This window comes from Thalia democratica, chromosome 4, assembly GCF_965202585.1.
Source record: "Thalia democratica chromosome 4, ktThaDemo2.hap1.1, whole genome shotgun sequence".
In the NCBI taxonomy this organism is placed as follows: domain Eukaryota; kingdom Metazoa; phylum Chordata; class Thaliacea; order Salpida; family Salpidae; genus Thalia; species Thalia democratica.
Window position 1 is genome coordinate 9366865 of NC_139168.1, and position 20169 is coordinate 9387033.

The 20169-nt window shown below is 24.5% G+C and overlaps 2 protein-coding genes across 2 annotated transcripts; both read right to left on the reverse strand.

Moving 5' to 3' along the window:
• Window positions 1-7593: 7593 nt before the first annotated feature.
• Window positions 7594-9601, reverse strand: LOC145835050 (uncharacterized). Its single transcript, XM_082942588.1, has 4 exons — window positions 9510-9601; window positions 8721-8789; window positions 8037-8187; window positions 7594-7744 (listed from the first exon to the last, which is right to left on the reverse strand). Exons 1-4 carry the CDS (start codon window positions 9547-9549, stop codon window positions 7645-7647), a joined length of 360 nt encoding a protein of 119 aa, XP_082798714.1. The 5' UTR covers window positions 9550-9601; the 3' UTR covers window positions 7594-7644.
• On the reverse strand, window positions 9552-18181 carry LOC145832994 (uncharacterized). The gene is made up of 7 exons (XM_082940198.1): window positions 18022-18181; window positions 17280-17592; window positions 16601-16763; window positions 10791-10942; window positions 9892-9945; window positions 9616-9674; window positions 9552-9565 (listed from the first exon to the last, which is right to left on the reverse strand). The coding sequence occupies exons 1-7, from the start codon at window positions 18179-18181 to the stop codon at window positions 9552-9554; spliced, it is 915 nt and encodes a 304-aa protein (XP_082796324.1).
• Window positions 18182-20169: the final 1988 nt, after the last annotated feature.

Genomic DNA, 20169 nt, shown 5'->3' on the forward strand with positions numbered 1-20169 from the left:
AACTAAACCTGTTGTAAAATGGCAAATAATAGTTTTGTTCAGATTTTAACATTTTAGATTAAATTATTTTTTGCTTCATTTGAGTAATAATATTTTTTAACAGTAAAGCATGCTTTTATATACACTAACGCTTTTGCTAGGTACGAACTGCCGTTATGATACACACTTTTAAGCCGAGAAAACGCTGTGTTCAAAGTTCAATTTTTATTTGGTTTGAAAAAAACAACAAGAATGTTTAAACTAGTAGTACAAAAGCACTATATTCAAATTAAGTTGTTCTGCATTAAATTTAGATATCCTTAAACTAAATAAACCAGAAAGAAGTTATTTAGTTACGAACTGTATTCAAATCAAATCAAAACATGTTCAGTTTTTTTTAAAGAAAGTAACGTACAGTGCAATTAAAATTTGCACATAAAAATTTGTCTATAACATGTGAAAAAAACTATAAAACAAAATAATCCAAAATTTAGATATACTAAAAAAACGAACATTGGTATTATCGTTTATATACCCAAAGATTCTATCATAAATGCAAAAAGCGTACAAAAACGTGACATTAAGGCAAATAAAAAACATTTCAATTTAGATTTATTAAAACTGTATGCTTGTGAAAAAGGTATCTTGTTGTTAGGGTTAGCCAGACATTTTTTTGTAAACTTTCATTTATATTAATTAATAACATACTGTTTACAAATCCATGATTTTTTAAAAATGCAAAAGACCTACTATACTCTTCCGATAAACATGTTTTGATTTAATGATGAAAATTTTGTTTTTGTTGATTTTGCTTTTATTTGTAAACTTTAGTGGTTTTTTACATTTTTTTAGGTTTAATGTGGTTAATTATACGCACTGCCCGTTAGGTATGCAGTTTTTTGCTGTGTTTCAAGTTTGTACATAGTAAGCAGATTACTGTAATTATACAATCACTTTGAAAGGGGGACAGGTTAAATAAGCACGAAGAAAATTTTGCATGATGACACTTTTTCACGATGGGTCACTTTCGCACAAAAAAAGCTTTTGCCCGAAAACACTTTACCTTTGTAAAAGTAATAAAATAATTAAAATTAATACGAAATAAAATAATATTGAAAAAAAAAAATTTGGTAGTTTGAAAATTATATCAATATATGAAATAAAAAAAGTTAACAATTTAAATTTGACTTCAAAAAATATTAACAAAAGATAAGGTTAAGAATTACAGTCATGATAATAAGAAAAAAGAAAATAAAAAACAATAAATAATTTTAATACACATAATGCTATAATAAAATATATAATTTTTCAGCCCGTGCAAAAGTGTCTTTGTGCAAAAGTGACGCCGTGCAAAAATGATCCTTTGTGAAAATGTATCCCTTTGTACACATTTAATACTTACCCCTCAGAAATTATGTAATGTTTATAGCTTAATTCGGATTCGTTAATACTCCTAACAGTTTATATATTTAACAAAGTTTATAAATATTTGTTTTGTGTTTTTGCTTTAAAAAATAGAAGTTCATACAAGGCTTGTTTTAAAATATGATTAGGTTTTTATTTAGTTTTAATTTTAAATGAGTTGTTTTAAAAGTATATAGTAAGTTACTTTATATAGTTAAAGCTTTTGAAACAAAGTTTCGTGAATAAACTATAAGTTTTCAATCTTTCACAGTTTCTATAAACAAAAGCTACAAACATTTCTATGTATATTAAAACATTAGATATTTAATTGGGAAAAGTTATACTTTTTTTCAATAACGTAAAGATCAAAAATTTAGGAAACATCTAAATAAAATGTTGTCGTTTAAAACTGTTAAAAGTATATCGATGTATTTTAACACTATTTTATAAATCAATTCTAATTTTACTACATATTTTCAAACATTCAACAATTTTTATGGTAACGCTGATTGTAATTTACGTTATTATTGTCCAAAGTTTCAAAAAGAACAATAAAAATAGTTAGTTGACTCTAAACAAAACATATTTTACTTTTAGATTAAAAAACACTGTTTTAAAATGTTAGCCGATTAGTAGAAACATTTTGTTAAAAAAATTTCAAACATTAACAGGGTTGTTTTTCTCTTTTTTTATTTCTAATATGTTCAAACTAAACTTTATGACTCTTCAGAACAAAAACTATCTTTTTTTAAACTTATTAAATCAAGTTTCTTGTACAAACTGTTGTAAATACTGCTTCCAAGCTGTTGACTGAAATCTTTCTTAATAAAGACTTTATTAATAAACTTAACTTGTTGCTAAACTTAATAAACATATGTACTGCATAAAATTTGCGTGAATAATTAATCAGCTAGTCATGTTTTATCAATTTAATATACTTTTTGTAAAAAATGTTTTTATATGTTTATAATCTTTGCAATAAGTTTATTTAAAACTAAATTCCTATTTATAGCCTAAACTGTTTTGTTATTTTGTTTTTGTTATTGGGCTACATTAAATACTAATTTATGTATTGTTTATTAACTTTACTTGTTTTCGCACATTTTTCATAATATGTGTTATAATTATTTTTATGCCTGAATTTTATTTTTAAATACTTAAAATAATATTGAATACATATTACGTTTAAAGTTTTATAAACACGCTTTAGTCGAAATTGTAAAAGATTGTCATATATAAATATTGCTCAGACTAAGTTCACGATCTACGTACTTTGGTAATGCTTTTTTCTTAAACTTATAAAGTTATTTTTCTATTTAGTACAATATTTTAATAATAACACATTTGATTCGTCGTTTTAATTTGTCTGGATACTTAACATATTTTTAAAGATAATGTTCATATAAAGATAAATTTCATATTTTTGTGTTTTACTCTTAACCAGTATTTATTATTAATAACATATATAAATCGGATAGAATAAACGTAAGCTTACAAATAAAGACTTTTTAAACACATTAGCAATTATAAGATATGAACAAAAAGTTAAAGCTTAAACAAAACTAAGTCATTAGATTTACTTTTGTTTTTTGTTTTGTTGCTTTGAAAGAACTACCAAAATTTAAATGATGTCGTATGTTCTATTTTAATTTTGGTTTTCATCGTCAATTTGAAATAATGCTCATTAGGAGTATATTGGTTTACGAATCATTAAATAGAAGGTTTATGTTACTTTATAATTTAAGCAACAAGTTTTTTATTGATTTATCAGTGAGTTGTTAAGCAACAATTTTACTACATTTTGAAATTCTTGTTGACTCATTAAGCGTTGCCAAGGAGTTTGTTTACTTTTTTCACGCTTGGTTTAGTTTATTCAACAAAATCGTTGTAGCGTTACCTTTGTTGTTATGTGATATTATGTTTTTTAGAAAACAAAAGCAAGATTCGTTAAATTATTTTTAGTGTTTATCAATTTAATACAACACATCGCTTACTTTTTATTTATGTTTCTCTACTAAATTAAGGACTTGAGATAAGACAAAAACTTAATCTTTTAAAAGCGTTTTTGTCTCACTGTAATTCGATTTAGGCTGGTGTATAAATATAGATATCGACAAAATACAGCTTAAAATACATTTTATTTCCACCAGATGTTTAAAATCGCTATTAATGCATTTAGCTTAGAATAACTTTCAAAACTCGTTTCGTCTAAAAGCAGCATTCAGCTTCCTATTGCCAATCTTTACTCACAGGTTTAAGTAATAATAGGTTTATTTTATTAAAGTTGTAAGCTAATCATTTATTTCATGTTTTTTAATTGCTGTATTGGAAACAGTTTAATTTTGTTATAACTCAAATATTAAAACAATAAACGAAAAAAAATGGAGTAAACATTTAGTTACTGAAGTATATGGTAGTAAAATTACTCAATGAAAATTATATTTTACAAATTTTGAACATTTTGATTAAAAAAAAAAAATCTGTTTAAATTTTACAATATTTTTATGTTTTAAGATTTAACACTATATTATTAGAATATGTTTTTGTAACAGTCTTATGTTGCAGTAATTAAATACTATTGTTAATAATTAAAAATTGTTATATACTTCTTAAAACTATCATAATAGTGTTAGTCATAAAAATAAAAATAAAGTTTTTAAATTTGCTACATTTATAAATACTGTTACAAAAACAAACTAGAAAAACAAGTTATATTCTTTATACACAAAACAAGCTTAAGCATTTAAGAACTAACTCAACTATTTACAGTGATCACAAACGGCAATCTGATAAAATTCAAAGCCGATTTTAGTCAGCATTCGAACAGTGTATAATGATTGATCATATATTTAAGCTCGCATAATTTAATATGAAGTTATCATGACACATTGGTTACTGCTTCTTTTCGAGTTAAATCTACTGTGACATCACATTGCTAATAGTGATTGATTGATTCGGTCATTATACTCAATAATTTTGTTATTTTGAATTTTAAAATTAGAGTTTTTTAGTGCTTTTTTCATAGAAAGTACTTTTGTGTGTGAGAACTTAACGTTACTTAAAATAAAAAATTACTTTTAAAGTTTAACTTTTTCACAACTCCAAATTTTTATTTTGAAAAAAATAAAATTTAGAGCCAGGTATTTAAAGGCTAATTACAAGTTATCCAACCCCTACTAATAAAACCTGTTATAAAACATTTTAAAAAACAAGTTTTTTCGACTATACATAATTTTTTTTGAGTAAATTTTTATCTACAACGATGACTTGTTTGAGTATAGTACTTGCCAAATTTAAAGCATGAAATTTTTAAGCACTGAGTCACTCTAACAACTAACTCCTTTTTTAAAGCTGTAACAGCATGAGGAGTTAAAAATACTATTTTTAAGTCTTATACTGATCGATCTAGCTGAAAATACACTCCTAACAATTAAATCAAAAAAACAATTTTGGGTCGGAGATAAAACATAGACGAGTGAAAAAAAAAATTTGTTAAGTTGATTTGTTTACAATTTTTTTGTAACTAAATTTTGTGCACCTTTAGTCTAGACTTGGTTTTTATTTTGACTCAAGTGACGTAACAATTTTTTTATATTTGTGACGTAAACAAATAGTGCAGTCAATTGACAAGATTGATTCCTGTATTTTTATTAGCAATCGAAATTATTATATTACCTTCTGTAAAATTCCCAATTTTCAACTTTTTTAAATATAAACGAATACTTTATTTGAAACTAAAACAGATAGTTTTTCATAAATTAATTTTAGAACGATAAAAAAGTACAATAAAAATTAATTAAAACATTTTTGATATTATTTTATAAATTTCGCTTACTCCGTCTTCAGTTTAGTAAAGTAAATAAAATTGTTTGTTTAAATCATACCTATTAAAAAAATTAAAAACGAATGAAGCAATTTTTAATAGATTTTTATTAATTGACTAGAAAAAAAAACAAAATTATAAAGACAAAACGAAAATGATTATAAATAAAAAGATATTTATTTTTATTATATTTAAGTGTATTAGAATTTAGCCTACTTGGGTGCTTAACTAAATACAAATTTAAAGACCTTAAAATTTAATGAGACATAAATTAAAGTTTAATTGAATTTAAATACCATTAGAGGGCTAAAATAATATTATTTGAAAACAAAAACAACAAAATAATCATTCAGAAAGATCAAAAAAAGTATTGACAAATTATATAATTTCTTTCTTTTATAAGTTTGTACAACATTGAAGGTTTAAAAAACTCAAAATAAGATCTCTTAAACAATAAACATTTAAGAGTAAACTTTGTTATAAAAAGCTATAAAGTGCTTTATCTTACAGTTATTTTAGTTTTTAATTTACAATTTAAATTATTCTAACTAAAACAAAAACATTTCATTATTTAAATTTAGAGCTTTCACAGCTAAAATAGTTTAAAATTAAAATTAAAAAGACTTTATACTATTCATATTAATACTAAATACTACGATATATAACCGCTAAATTTTGTTTTTATGTACAGAATAGAAATATTAAAATTTTGAGTTTAAACTTATTGGACATAGCAAATATTCCTAAAAATTGCCTAGGGGTCTCATAATTTTAATTTTTTTAAAGGTTGTTAAAACACAACTCAGTTAATCTAACAAGTTTTTAAATGCATTATATTTTAACAAATTTTTAGTAATATGTATTTACTGTGTTTTTTATAAAACTATCGATACATTTGAAAAAGTTCGCAATAAAACGTCAAAAGCAACAATAAAAAAATCAATTATCAATCAATGATTTACAGTAATTTTATTCTTCGCTGGTGTTGAGAGACCTGAAAAAAATGTATGTTTTGCAACTCTGTAATAGTCCTATCCCTACTTAAAATGTTAAGGTAATAGTAGAATTTTTTTTTAAGTCTTTGTTTATTTATTTGATAATTTTTTACACTCACAGGCAAAGTCAAGAATAAAATGTGGTTTTCACAAAATAAACTGACTTGATTATTTTTTTGTGAAAATTTAGATTTTACTTTTGTTTTTTTTTTTTTCACAAACGTCTTTGGTAATAAACTGTTCTTGTTTTTTATTCTCGTGACTTTAAATAGCAAAATTTTTGTTATAACTTTTAAGTTTTTAAAAAACAATTCGAAACTTTTTTAACATTTCTTAGTTATTATTCAAACACTTATTAGAGTTTATATTATTATTGTTGTGGTATATTGAATAACTTTTGAAACGATTATGTTTAGTTAAAAAAATAAGCTTACTTGAAACAAAAAATAACAATAGTTAAGAAAAACTTTTTATAAGTGTAAAAATTACTTTTTTTTAATAGTTACAACTTGGAAACAGTTAAACAGTTTATGACTTAAAACAAGGTATTTTATTAAAACATTAAAGATAAAAACTATAGACTATACAGCTGTTATAAGTTTAATAAACTCTTACAAAACAAAATGTGTACTTTTCAAATAGTAGTATAATCAAAAATGTTAATACACAAACTTCTAAGTTTTTATATTATTTGAAAGAAAACAAAAAATTACTTTTTATCTTCAACTGATGTGTCCGTTGTACTTCTAGTAACAGATACTGATTCTGCAGCTTCTACTTTAGTAATTTCGTCCAACTTGTTTGATTTTTTCTTGCAAATTAGTCGCTTTATTTGCCTGTCGATGTTGAAATTAAATTGAAAAAATATAAATATTTCCAATTGATTTTATTTGAGTAATCAACAAGGTTAATAATAATTTAATAGCATTTTCTTTAGCTAATTGAAAATAATTGTAAGAAAGTAAAGTACAACAAAAATGGTTTTGATCCAAAATAAAACTGAAGTTACTTTAACTAACTTAATACGAGTTGACAAACTGGTAGCGGTGAAATTGTACAAAAATGGCCAAATAGCACATTGGGTCCATGTGAGGTACTTAGTGACTAAATTTATAGTGTTACATGATGAACTCTGTAAAAAAAATTGTTTTATAAGTTTTAGAAAATATTTTTATAATAACAAAAAATAATAAAACTGACATTAACTCACGTTTTGATTAAAAGTACATAAAAATGTTAAAATTATTTTAAAACTGTCTTTCGCATAGAATTTTATGCTTGCTACTATATTACTACTAACGCTTTTAGCAAAGGTCCCTGAAGTTTTTAAGATTTCCACTACAACAAATGGAAGCCAAAATAGTATAAAAAATACAGATATCAAAACTGGGTTAAACAATTTTATTGGTTGCATCGAAACATTTTTATCGATCTTGCCTTCTTTCAACATTTCTTCCCTACATTCTTCTTTGTTATTGTTATTTTTTTGTTGTTTTTTGCGTCTGTTGCCTCTGAACAGTTGTGAGTACAGCATTGTGATAGCCTGACAAACAAATATTTGTAAATATTAAAAAAAAAGGAGTTCAAGCTAATCTTAACTTCAAATAAAATCTTAACAGAAAATCGTTGACCTAAACGATAAGTAAAAAAAAAACAGTAAATATATATACCTTTAAAATCAATCAACTTGAATGGAGTTTTATTTGATTTAACATAAAATAACTACAACAGTTAATTAAAAAACCGCAGTTACTTTAAATGGAATATAATTTTCAGTTTCAAAGAAAACTTTAATAAAATTGACAGAACAACCAAGAAAATAAAATTTAACGAACCACAGCTGGTAGCAAGTAGAACATGAAAAAGTAAACAGCGGCTGATATCCTATACTGCAATGTTTGTTGTTCAGAAGTGCTGCAACTTTTAATGTTTCTGATGAACTGAGGAACTTTAGTGCCTTCTTGTTCATAATCTTCGTATTCATATCTGTAAAAAGTTATATGTTAAAAAGTTGAACTTTAGAATTTTGAGATTAGTTTTGTATTACTAAAAAAAAACTTCAATTTTTATGATGAAAATAAAAAAACTTAGTGCAGAGATATTTCTGATTATTTTGTTTTATACATAAGAGAAAAAAGACTTTTATATGCTTGAAGAAAAGTATTACTAAAAAATATCTAATATTTTGTTAAGAAATATAAATCGGTAAGTAAAGTTTATTTAAGTTAGAAAATATAAATATATATACACATTTTTTTGCTATTTAGTTTAGATTTAACAAAAACTTTTTCAATTGTCAGAACTATTACTTTTTAACTATTTATAAATAATTTAAACGAATTTAAACGGTATACTTGAAGGGGTAATTTTGAAGGAAGTAATTCAAATTTTTGTCAAAGTTTGTTTAAGTTTAAAAAAAAATCAGTATTTGTATCAACTTCCAATAATTATTGTTGACACTATTACTTTTTTTTTACGTAAAATGTTTTAAGTTTGAACCAATTATTATTTAAACTAACTCCGGTTCAGTATTGTTGTTAATTCCGTCGTAATATTCTCCAGACGAATCTTGATAGTAACCAGTTGTACTGAAAAATAGCTTTTACAAATTGAGATAATAACAAATTGTTAACAAGTATTTTAAGATAGTTTGATGTACGCTTACACAGTTAGAAGGAATCGTGATGAAGTTTTATAATATTTCTTAAATAAATATATATATATTACAAAATATTTCATGGAAATATCAACAAATGTGTTTAATGACGTTCATTGCTTATCCTAACAATAAAATAGGTTGAATTATTCAATCAGAACAAACTGTAAGTTAAACTTATGCAGTCATGTAGGGTAATGCAAAACAAAATAAGTCATGTATGATTTATTTTACTTATCATAACATAGACATTAGTAGCTTTAGAAGACCTTTTATACTAAAATACAAAGTAGAGAACTAAATTATGATAGGTAGTAAAGAGACTATTAATTATTATCAAAACACTTAAACAAACAAACACAGTCTTATTGTGATTTCTATGAAAAATTTGAACAAACATTTCTAAAATTAAACACGTATAAGTATTTATAAAAACTCAAGTTCAATGTAATTTCCTTCTTCATTACAATAACCATTATCAAAAATGTAAATTTATAATTTTATTCTTCATATTTTCTTAATTTAAAAGAAATTAAATAAACAAATAAATATAATATAATAGACATAATATAATATATAATATAATATAAACTAGTCAAATATAATATAAATAAATAATAAATTATTAACAACAAATTAAAAAGAAACAAACTCAGGTTCGATGTAGTTTCCTTCTTCATCATAATAGTCATTGTCAGGAACGGATCCCTCGTACCCGTAATAATCCGAATAGTCCTCAGCGTACGCGAAATAATCGCTCTCCAGAATCACCATGTCTTCAACGTACACCAGATTCTCGTTCATATTGTGTATATCTCTGTTTATTTTTATGGAACATTTAGTTAACAAAAACAAAATATTATATGATTATTGTTTTCTGGAAAGTCTTGTTTTTTTGATAAATTTTTATAAGTTAATTTATAATTTCTAAAGAGTTAGAGTTTTTTTGCTTTTTTTTTTAATGAGTTTACTGAAAACTGTTAAATGAATAACTTATCTCTTTTTTATTAGAAAAGAAAATATAACTTTCATACCTGCACATGTTTCCGTTGTGGTCGAACTTCACATCATTGAAGTTGAAGTTGAGTCTAAAATAATATTTTATTTGTTTATGTAGAATGAAGTTTAAAATTTTGATTAGCGAGGGTTTGTCTTTACCAAAAATTTCATCTTTAAAGCAAAAGTTTAAACTATAAAAAAGTTTTTAACAATATAAAACGATTACTGAAACTAGAGTTGTTAAAATAAATTTCTTTGTTATATCAAAAACAGAAAAAATGAATGTATGTTTACCACTTATTTTTTGCAAAACTGCTCAATGCTAAACGTCTATAGAATATTAATTTTTATTTTGTGAGGCAGCCTCTAACTTTTCAAATTTACACAATATTTATTTACAAATTTACACTTATTTTTACAGTAAATAAACAAAAATTCAATTGAACTATTAAAAATGAATTAAAAAAAAAACATAAGAAAATATTTTTTAATAATAAGTAATGTCTAATTATATTAATTAATTTTTACCAACTTTTTTTTTGTGTCTAAAATGAATTAAGTTGTTAAACTACAAATGTAATAAAATTTTTTAACATAAACATAACGATTATAATCAAGCAAACAATTTTATAGCCTAAGTCTTTTAGTAAAACTATAACTCAACACATGGCTATTTTATTTCGCCTTTCTGAACGTTGAAACTTAAGATTTTTTAAAACTTGCAAAAACGTTCTAAAAATATTTTGGATGAGTTAATTTTTAAACTTTTTCAAGCAAGTGCAAGGAATTAGTTTTAGAGAAAAAATTATTAGACTACTACAATAAAAAGTTTTATTCAAAAAAGTACTTAGAGAGTTTTAAAATTTGCAAATCCTCAAACCAACATGCACTAACAATTAATAAGTAAAATAACCAGTATTTCTTATACACCCACCTGCATAAACAGTTAGGTGAATCCCCTTTAACAGTTGCCAACCAGATTGTTGGTGACGCAAACACGAATGACGTGATCCACACTGACGTAACAATCAGTAATTTCACTCTTGATGACGTCATAATACTTTTGCCGTTCACAATAGCCATCACCTGATAACTTTCTTTTTTAATATACTTTTTTTAATTAAAAATATTCTTAAATCACCATTTGAAAATAAAAACTTTTGGGGAAAAAGGTATATGTAGTGTCAAAACTTATACAGTTTTAAGTAAGGATTCCGAATTATTTTTTATAATCGCTTATTCGGCAGAAGTCTATAAAAATAATCGCACTATAGTAATTCCACTATAGGGGCGTTTAGTTAAAAATAAGTTTGATTTTTTCCTTCTTACAAGTTATTTCCCCATGATAGCCAAATGAAAGATACTGCCAAAGGAAATCCCTGGTCTAAAGTAAGTAAGGCTTATTTAAGTTTTTAATCTTCACAAGTATTCAGTTTCTAAACATTTAAATTTTATTTGAAAGCTTTAAGTTTTAATTTGTAGCTTTAAATCAAAAATTTTTAAAAAAGTTAATAAGATGCTTTGAAAAGTTTTAAACTTAGAAAATTTAGAAAATATTCTGCTAAGTACTTATAAAGAATGCAATTCAAGTATATGAGTCACTAAAGATAAGATCAAACAAAACTATTGATTAATACTTAAGTATATAAAGTAATATACTTAAGTACATACTTTTAAATTATAGTGCTTCATCGATATTTTTATATCAAAATGACAAAGTACAACAAATAAACAACAGAAAAACTGAAAGTATGTGTAGTATTACCAAAAATAAGATGTGACTTTAAAACTGTCAAAACCGAACATTATTCGTATAACCTCACTTATTTTTTTTTTTACATTTAAATTTTATGTGAAAAAAATATAAAATTTCAATAAATTACTTTGTTTTAATTTTAACTTATCATATGATAAATTTGTTATTATTTACTTGAATTGCAACAAATTAAAAAACTTCTTTAAAACTCGTTCAAATTGTTCAAGTTAATACCTAAAACTTAGCTTATAGAAAATTATCAGACTCTTGGTTTATAACTACTTTAAAAATAACTTTTGAATTTTTTGAGTAATAAAAAATTATATAAATTTATCAAAGCTAAGTATTTTGTATTTTTTATCGATCGAACTTTCATTTGTAATTTTAGCACACTGTTTTATTTACGTCAATATGAGTGACGTACATAGTAACTTTCTTCTAAACTTGCGAAAACATTTTAAAAAAATAAAATAAAACCAAATTAAAAGCTTATGTATCAACTAATGACTTTGAAAGATTGTTTTTCTTAAGACGGTATTTTCAAGTAGAAACAAATATAAGTTGTTAACATTAAATCAGGTGAAGAAAACACAAAAAAAAGCACCTAACCTATTTTCAAATTATAATTCCTTATTTAAACGTTTAGTGCTTTTAAATATCAGTGAACACTGTAAAGCTGTTTTCAATTGTAAACAATAACATTTTTTTTTAATTTAGTTTTTTCTTTTATCGATCGCATTGTTTTATACTTTATTAAAGCTCACTTATATAAATAGAATATTTGTTAGGTTTCAAAAGTTGGTTAAAGAAATGCTTGAGCTTTGATTATAATGCCCAACTGGACAAAATAGTCAAAAATTTAGCTTTCTATTTTAGCTTTCTGATAAAAGGTGGCTCGTTATAATTAAACTTGTAATTAATCAAAATACAGAATCGAGTTCAAAGTCGGAGAGCTGCAATTAATCATTTTCTTAAAAGAAAATCGAACAAAAAACGAGTTGTCTTGACAACAAAGAGTTAAAAGGTATTTTTTGAGATAACTTTTTGAAGGTTAAAGTATTTTTAGTAGTTGAAATAAATTTTAATATATAGTTATAAAAATAATTTTATAATAATGTAGTTGTGATTGTTAAATTCATTTCTTGAAAAAATTTAATAAACTATTTTCAAAAATAAGTGTTTTTGTTATTTTTTGTTTCCCAAAACATAAAAAAAATCTTAAAAAAAAAATAAATTAGGTTTAGGGTTCAAGTTATTAAAACACATTTTATCTGTTTTAATTCATATAAACGTTACTTTAAAAGTTTTAAATAATCAATACCAATTAACACACTAAATCACATAAACTAAATGTTATCTATTTAAAAATAACTTACAAATCATGGATATAAAAGCTAAAAATAGTAAGCAATGTTCTTATACATTTAGATATTTTAATGAAACTAAACGTTCTTATTTTTGTTATGAATCACGATTCGTTTTTGTTGCTAAGTGATTTGATTAAAACTGATACGCTTCATCGGGTTTATTCGCGTTTGTGATTAGTGGACCGTCAAATCAGTTGCTATGATATAAATCTTGGGAGTTTTGTTAATGATAAGCTATTTTTACACTTTTATTAGTTTTTTATCTTATTTTATCGAAAACTTTTATTACGTTTTGATAAATAATTTTTTTTTTAAGTTGAGAGTTTTTAATTCAAATCTACTTTGTGTTAAATTAAAAATAAAACTTCTAAAAATACCTTATTTGTCGTATTAACTTGATAAAAAGGTTTAAATTCGTAATAAACTTTCCAACGGAGCTGTATTTTTTGAACTTAATATCTAAATTATAACAAAAAAAACAAGTCTTTTACAAGTTTAATTGGTATCACAGCGACAAAGGACTTGTTTTCAATGTTTGTGACTACAATTTTTTTTTTGATCATTTTGTGTTTATTTGTTTTTAAATAAGCAAACTAGTTTTTTAACTTCGAATAACGAAGAAAAAAAAAATCAAGTCAACAAGCATAAATTTTGAAGTTCTTGAAATTTTAATGAAATGAAATGAACACTCAGTAATATTAGTATTTTAATGCTTACGTTTAGAAAAAAGTTAACATTTTTCTGTATATGTATGTATAGCAAGCTGAAAAACGATAAGTAACTAATCTGATTTAAGAGATTAGTTAATACGAAGTTTAACTTAAGCTGGTCAGAGTTAAAGATCTTTGACATTTTTAGTAAGTTTTACATCGATTTGATAATGATGATTGATTAGTATGTTTGTGATTTCTTTTTTAAATCTTAGCATGGATTCGATATATTTTTATGGTCTTATACAAAAAAGCGCCTCTTTTAATTAACTGAGTTTTTTTTGTTGAGTGATTGGTTTGTTTGTGAATTTTTTTTTGCAATATTTTCACTAATAGAAGAAAAGTTTTTACTTTTTTAACTAACTGAATTTTTTTTTAGTGATTGGTATGTTTTTGAGATTCTTAATCTCAGTGAAATACAAATAACAGTGTTAAACATTTGTAAAGATAAAAGAGCAAAACCATATATTTATTAAAAATTAAAGTAAGTAAACAAAACTATTTTTAATTGCTTTCCTAACGTTAAGTTCAAAAACAAAACGTATATTTACTTAATATTTTTTATACTAAATTTTATAGTTTACGTTTGATTTCTAAGAAATAAACTTTCTACATACGTCAGTAACAGTATAAACTCAAATTCAACGACAATTAAACTTTAATAGACGCACGAATTGCTTATACTGTCAAGTTTTTTGGACATTTTCGGAGAAAACGTTTGAAAAAAATTATCCATTTCAATTCACAGAAAAATAATAAAGTTTACATGAAGTATCAATAAATAAAACAAACAGAGTTAAAAACATCTTCAGAAACTAGTCGAAAATAAATATGGATTTTTAGTTTAAAACAGTGCAAATTTCTTAATACGAAATAAATTAATCGCTTTTTAAAATTGTTAAAATTAGTATTTAATTTAAAAAATATATATAAAATAAACTTTAAGTCAAATATTTCTTTATAAAATGAAATTTAAAATTAATTAAAGTTACGAGTTTAAACGCAGTTAGCGCCATCATTCGAAAAGTATTTATAAGTATATCGTACATATTGATTTTTGAGCGTCGTAAATAGTAAGAAAGCACGGTACTTTTGATTTAAAGAGGTATTTTATTCATTTAGAAATTATTAATGAAAGTTATTAACTAAAAATTGTTGCAAAACGATTGTGCTATTGATTTAAATCAGCAAACTTGCTAATGAAGTTACAAAATCTAATCAAATAAATTTTGTACTAAACACTATGGCATCATTATGGCATCTACAAATTTTTTGTTTGGTGAAGAAATTGTTTACTTTCTCCACGCTTCGTTTAGTTTATTCGACGAAACTAACGATGCGAGACTCGAGTAATTATGGTTGCCATGCAAAATCTCGAGTAATTACGGTTGCTATGCAAAACATTTCGATTCTTTTTAACGCAAAAACTCTTACGCTTAATCCAATAATTATTAAAACAGCAATTTTTTAAAAAAGTTGTTATTTTGGTAATTTTACGCTCCGCTCAGTTTACCCGCATTTGTTTAAAAAAATTAAGTTATTTAAATAGTTTGTTGTCTTAGATTTTTTCATAAAAATATCAACGTCTTCTAACAATTTTAATTATCATTAATATTTGTTATGAGAGATAAAATTTTTAGTGTAAAAAAAATATCCTTTTAAAAAAGTAAATAAAAGTTTTATTAGTTTTTATCGCCAACAAAGTTTTTACTTTTTTCCAACTGTTTGATAAAACTTTTCTATATTAACGTTTATCTATCACACAGCTGTGAAGTAACTAGTTTTAAATCAAAAATAAAACAAAAGTTTTGATGGTTAGCATTTAATACTTGGTGTACAAATTTTATATAAATCTTAAAAGATTTAAAAACTGGTATATTAAACGATTTACTGCAAATTAAAATATCATATAAAATATTACCTGAAATACTTAATTTTTCTTATAAAATTTTGCCAAATAGTTTTAATTTGTTGAAGTCAAACAATAATTTAGAAAATATTAGTATGGTTTTTTGTACTTGAGTAAAACTGCTGTTTTAATAGTTAAAAATTAAGTTTTTAAGACTAACAAAAATCTACTGCATATGACGAAACAGTTCTATAAATTAATTTCTTTTTTTATAAATCGAACAGCGTTTTTTAAGAAAAAATTCTTAAGTAAAAAAACTAAAACTAATTCCTCTACACATAGCAAAAACATAAAACCCAATTGTACAGTCAGGTAAACATTTTAAAGACGGGATATACATTTGAATAACAAGATTACTCACGTTTACTGACATAGTTCAACAGCCCAATTAAAGGCTTAAGTTGTCGCTAATACACAATGATGGATTGTAAGCTGGTTTGTAGTAAGCATCAGTTTTGATATTTTTTAAAAGTCATGTCATTAACACTTATTTTTAAACAAGTCAATGGTGACATAGCTGACTAATAATGAATGATTGATGTACATGTGCTTTTATTTATTTCATTGTCATGTAATCTCATGTGTTGTAAATGTTTTTATTATTTTTCATGGTCTTTAACCATGTGTTAGCTAAAATTAGAAGTCTATTTCAAATGGAATTTGTCTACAAAACGTTTTATTTTTTGTTTTTTATTCTAAGCAGGCAAACTCCAACTTACATTTGCACTACATCTAAGTAAACACTTTTAAAAAGTTCTGTATTTTAACAAACAATTACAAAGTAGTCAAAATAATACAACAAAAACAATAAATTGTCTTCAGAGACGAAAAGTATGATTCTAATAAAAGTTGATTATACACATTGTTTATTTTCCAAACTCTTAAGTAGAAATTTAATAAAATTATATATTACTCAACACTTTCTATTTAAGCAGTTACGCTTTATTATTTACATCACAAACGGTTTAGAAACGTTTTATCCTAAAATTTAACGAGACTAACCAAGTAGAACAATATTGAAGACAAGTATGATGTCATCATCAACAATGACGTCATCTTACAAGCGGGTTCACCTAACAACCATCCCTTGTTAACTGTTTCCATGACAACCATTGGTATGGTAACCAACATCAGAACATTTGAGACACACAATTGAAGAATAAAACTGCGAAAATATTTAATATATTTTGTACATATTATATCTTGGTAATTAAAACATTAAAACACCTTTGAGAAAAATTACTTTGAAGTAGTATAAGTTGTATATAACTTTCGTAATAAAATTTACTTTGAATAACTTAATAAAACAAAAACTTTAAATTAAAAAAGCGTTGACGTAAACAGCTGTCTCGTATGTCTTTGCATGACAAGCAAATCACAGCTGTCAGCATGTTGATTTTACAAATTAATCAAATTTGCATGACAACACTCAATGTGCAATGTCAGCAAAACAAGCTTGTTTAGTCGAACAGCTTTTATGCTGTTTTATTTCATATATATTTCAACATTAATTTTCAATAAAGTTATTTTTTTGTTATATTTTTAATTCCATTTGAATAATGTTTTACTGTTGAATGATGATCTTTTTTTTAAGTGAAACGTTAATTTGAAAAAAATGTTTTGAAATTTTAGAAGTTATTTTTTTATGAGTTTCAACTAGTTAAAAACTATTTAAACTCACAAATTTGATTTAGACTTCTTGTGGTCCTTCAAAACGATCATGAGTACAAAAGTGAACAAGTTACCTAGCAACCCAACTCCGCATATTACCATGCCTAGCAACTCGGGAGCCGTTGCCGTTCCAACTTGACCCATTGAAGTGTAGTTTCCTTGGTAATCGTAACTTTCAACCCCATATTTGGTCGCGTTTCTGCCGTCATAGTCACTGTTGCCATATTCACCAGAGTAATCTTGGGGTTTTTCGAAACCGTTGCCATAGCTGTTATCGCCGTAATTTGGTTCGTAATTTCCATCTCCGTAATTTTCGTAGGAAACTGAAAATAACTAATTAAGTTAAAAAAATTAAATTACAAAAAAATTTATAAGTTGTAAAGAGACTTAGTCTGGGAGAACTTTTGATTTCAAATACAAATTTTCATAACAGACATCAAATCTCCGTAAATTCCTAGGAAACTACAAGTCATAAGTAATACTGTTCAAAAGTTATACATAAAAAACTTCTAGACTATAAGTTGTATAATAGTGTAAAGCAGGGTTTTCCAAAGTGGCTAATATCGCTCAACTGATAAAGTTTATGGCTATAAGGGGGCGGCATTTAGTAAAGAGGTGAAGTTATAAATTGATAATGAACTATGGCAAAGGTGTAATAAATTGGGGCTGAAAATTGCTGCTAAGAGGGAAATAGTGAAAATGAGTTTGGGGTTTCCTTATGTTGTCATTTTATTTTAATTATAACAACGTACCAGTAGTTGCGTTAGAAGGAGTTTCCATGGCAACGGTGGTCGCGTTGTCATTGTCTAACAGGTAACTATGGGGAGGTTGCCCGTAATCGTTGTAATCGTCGTCATAATTATCATAAAATTCCCCATCCCCAGAACTTTCATATGACGTCGTATCTTCCATTGTGACGTATTATATTTTTAATGCTACAAAAAAATTAAAAATGGAACAACTTTAAAATTTTTGAATAACAGAAGCAGTTCAAATAAAAACCTTATTGTTTCAATCAGTTTTATATGATTGTTAAATTCGTATTACAAACGTATAATTATTATTGAAATTTTATAATGTCATGAGCTACAGTAATTCTTTATTTCAGAAACTCAACAATATAAAGTAAATAATAAAAAACTGTCCTAAAATTATGTTAAGCTGTAGATTATGTCATTTACTGTTATAATTTCTGTTAAAATTTTATATTTTTGTCAGTAAAAATAATCACTAGAACTCTAAGCTCCCCTGCAGAAAAACGCGGAGTTTAATCTATTCCGGAAATAATAGAAGTATTTAAAAGGTCAAAAGAAATTTTAATGAACTTATTAAGCCAAATTTTTACAATTAAAAGTAAATAAAAAGTTTGAATAACATTAGAAAGTTATTCTTAGTAGTAAAAAAACGACCTTACTTTAAACTTGTTATGTGATAAAATCTACTTAATTATAAATAATGTAGTGTATTTAACAATAAAAAATAAATGTTATTTAAATTAAAGATTACTAGGAACCCAACCTTATTTTTTTTATAAAAAGGATGTTTAAAACATAATTTTAAATAAGTTAATGTACAACTTTAATATTTTAACTACTTGTTCAGCTTAACTTTTATACCTAGCAATTAATTTTGAAAAATTTTACCCAAATAAGTACATTAATTATTATTAAAGTTATAAAAACATTGTATTTTAATGAAAATATCTCTATAAAAAAATACGTATAACTGAAATAAGGATAATTAGTCATATTTTTAACGAATTTCAAAAAAATTCAACACATTGTTATTAGGTTTCGTGACAAGTAAATTTTAGTTCACGAAAAAAACAATTTCTATAAAATAGGTAAATATATCAAAAAGAAGGTAAATGTAGTTTACATAAAATAAGTTCTACAAGTTTTACTAGCTAGGTAGAAAGTTTATTGAAAAAAATAAAAAAATAAAATTGATAAGCATGCGCAACTTAACAGGTACATTTTTGTTTATATAATAATAAGCGTGTTCCGTTTAAAGTTTACAAAGCGCAATTTGCTGATCAGATTAAATTTTGTTCACATGTAGAGCTATCAAGTCAATTATGAACAGTTTCTCCTATCAGAACGAGCTTATTAATGCACATTCGATTGCTTTCGACCATCGATATTTTCATGTCTCAAACAAATCTTGCTACTTTAAGTTTTGTCTACTCAGTGAATGTTATATGTGAAGTAAAAAATTTGACACTAGTAATTTGTTTTTTCTATTAATTCTTAAGTCAAAAAGTGGACTTTGTACTTAACTAAAAATAACTTAAGTTTACTTCAAAAGAACGTTTGTCCTTTTAAAACTTTCAAAAAAGAAAGTTTAAATTTTAAATGGAATTTAATTCAGTGACTAGTATTTTTAAACAAGGTATAAAAATACTGTATATGTGTATTAACAAATAACTCTTTTTACTACAATAACAACAAGTCTCTTACTTTGTAAATAAGAAAGTCATTTAGTAACTCTTGTAAACACTTTAACTAATTGAAACAGCATGTGTGGTTCTAAAGTGTTTTATTCTTAATCTTTACAAGCCACTTCTTGTATATCGTAGTGACAATTAACAGTAATTGAATTTGAATTGCAACTGGCAAATCAGTTTGTTTGTAATTTTATACAGATTCCTGTTTTGCTATAGTTTTTATTAACCAAAGGAAAAATTTAAATGCCTTGCAAACAAACATACTTTTAATTGTTTTGGTGTGTTAAAGTTTCACAATTAAATTTATATTAGTACTAGTTCATGCCAGGATAACTTCTTCGAATAAGTACTTCTTTTTTAAGTAATATTATTAACTAATAATTCTTGTTTTAAACAAGTATTCAAAACCTTGTATTGTGTAAAAATAGTTTTTGGTTGTTAAGCTTTATAGATT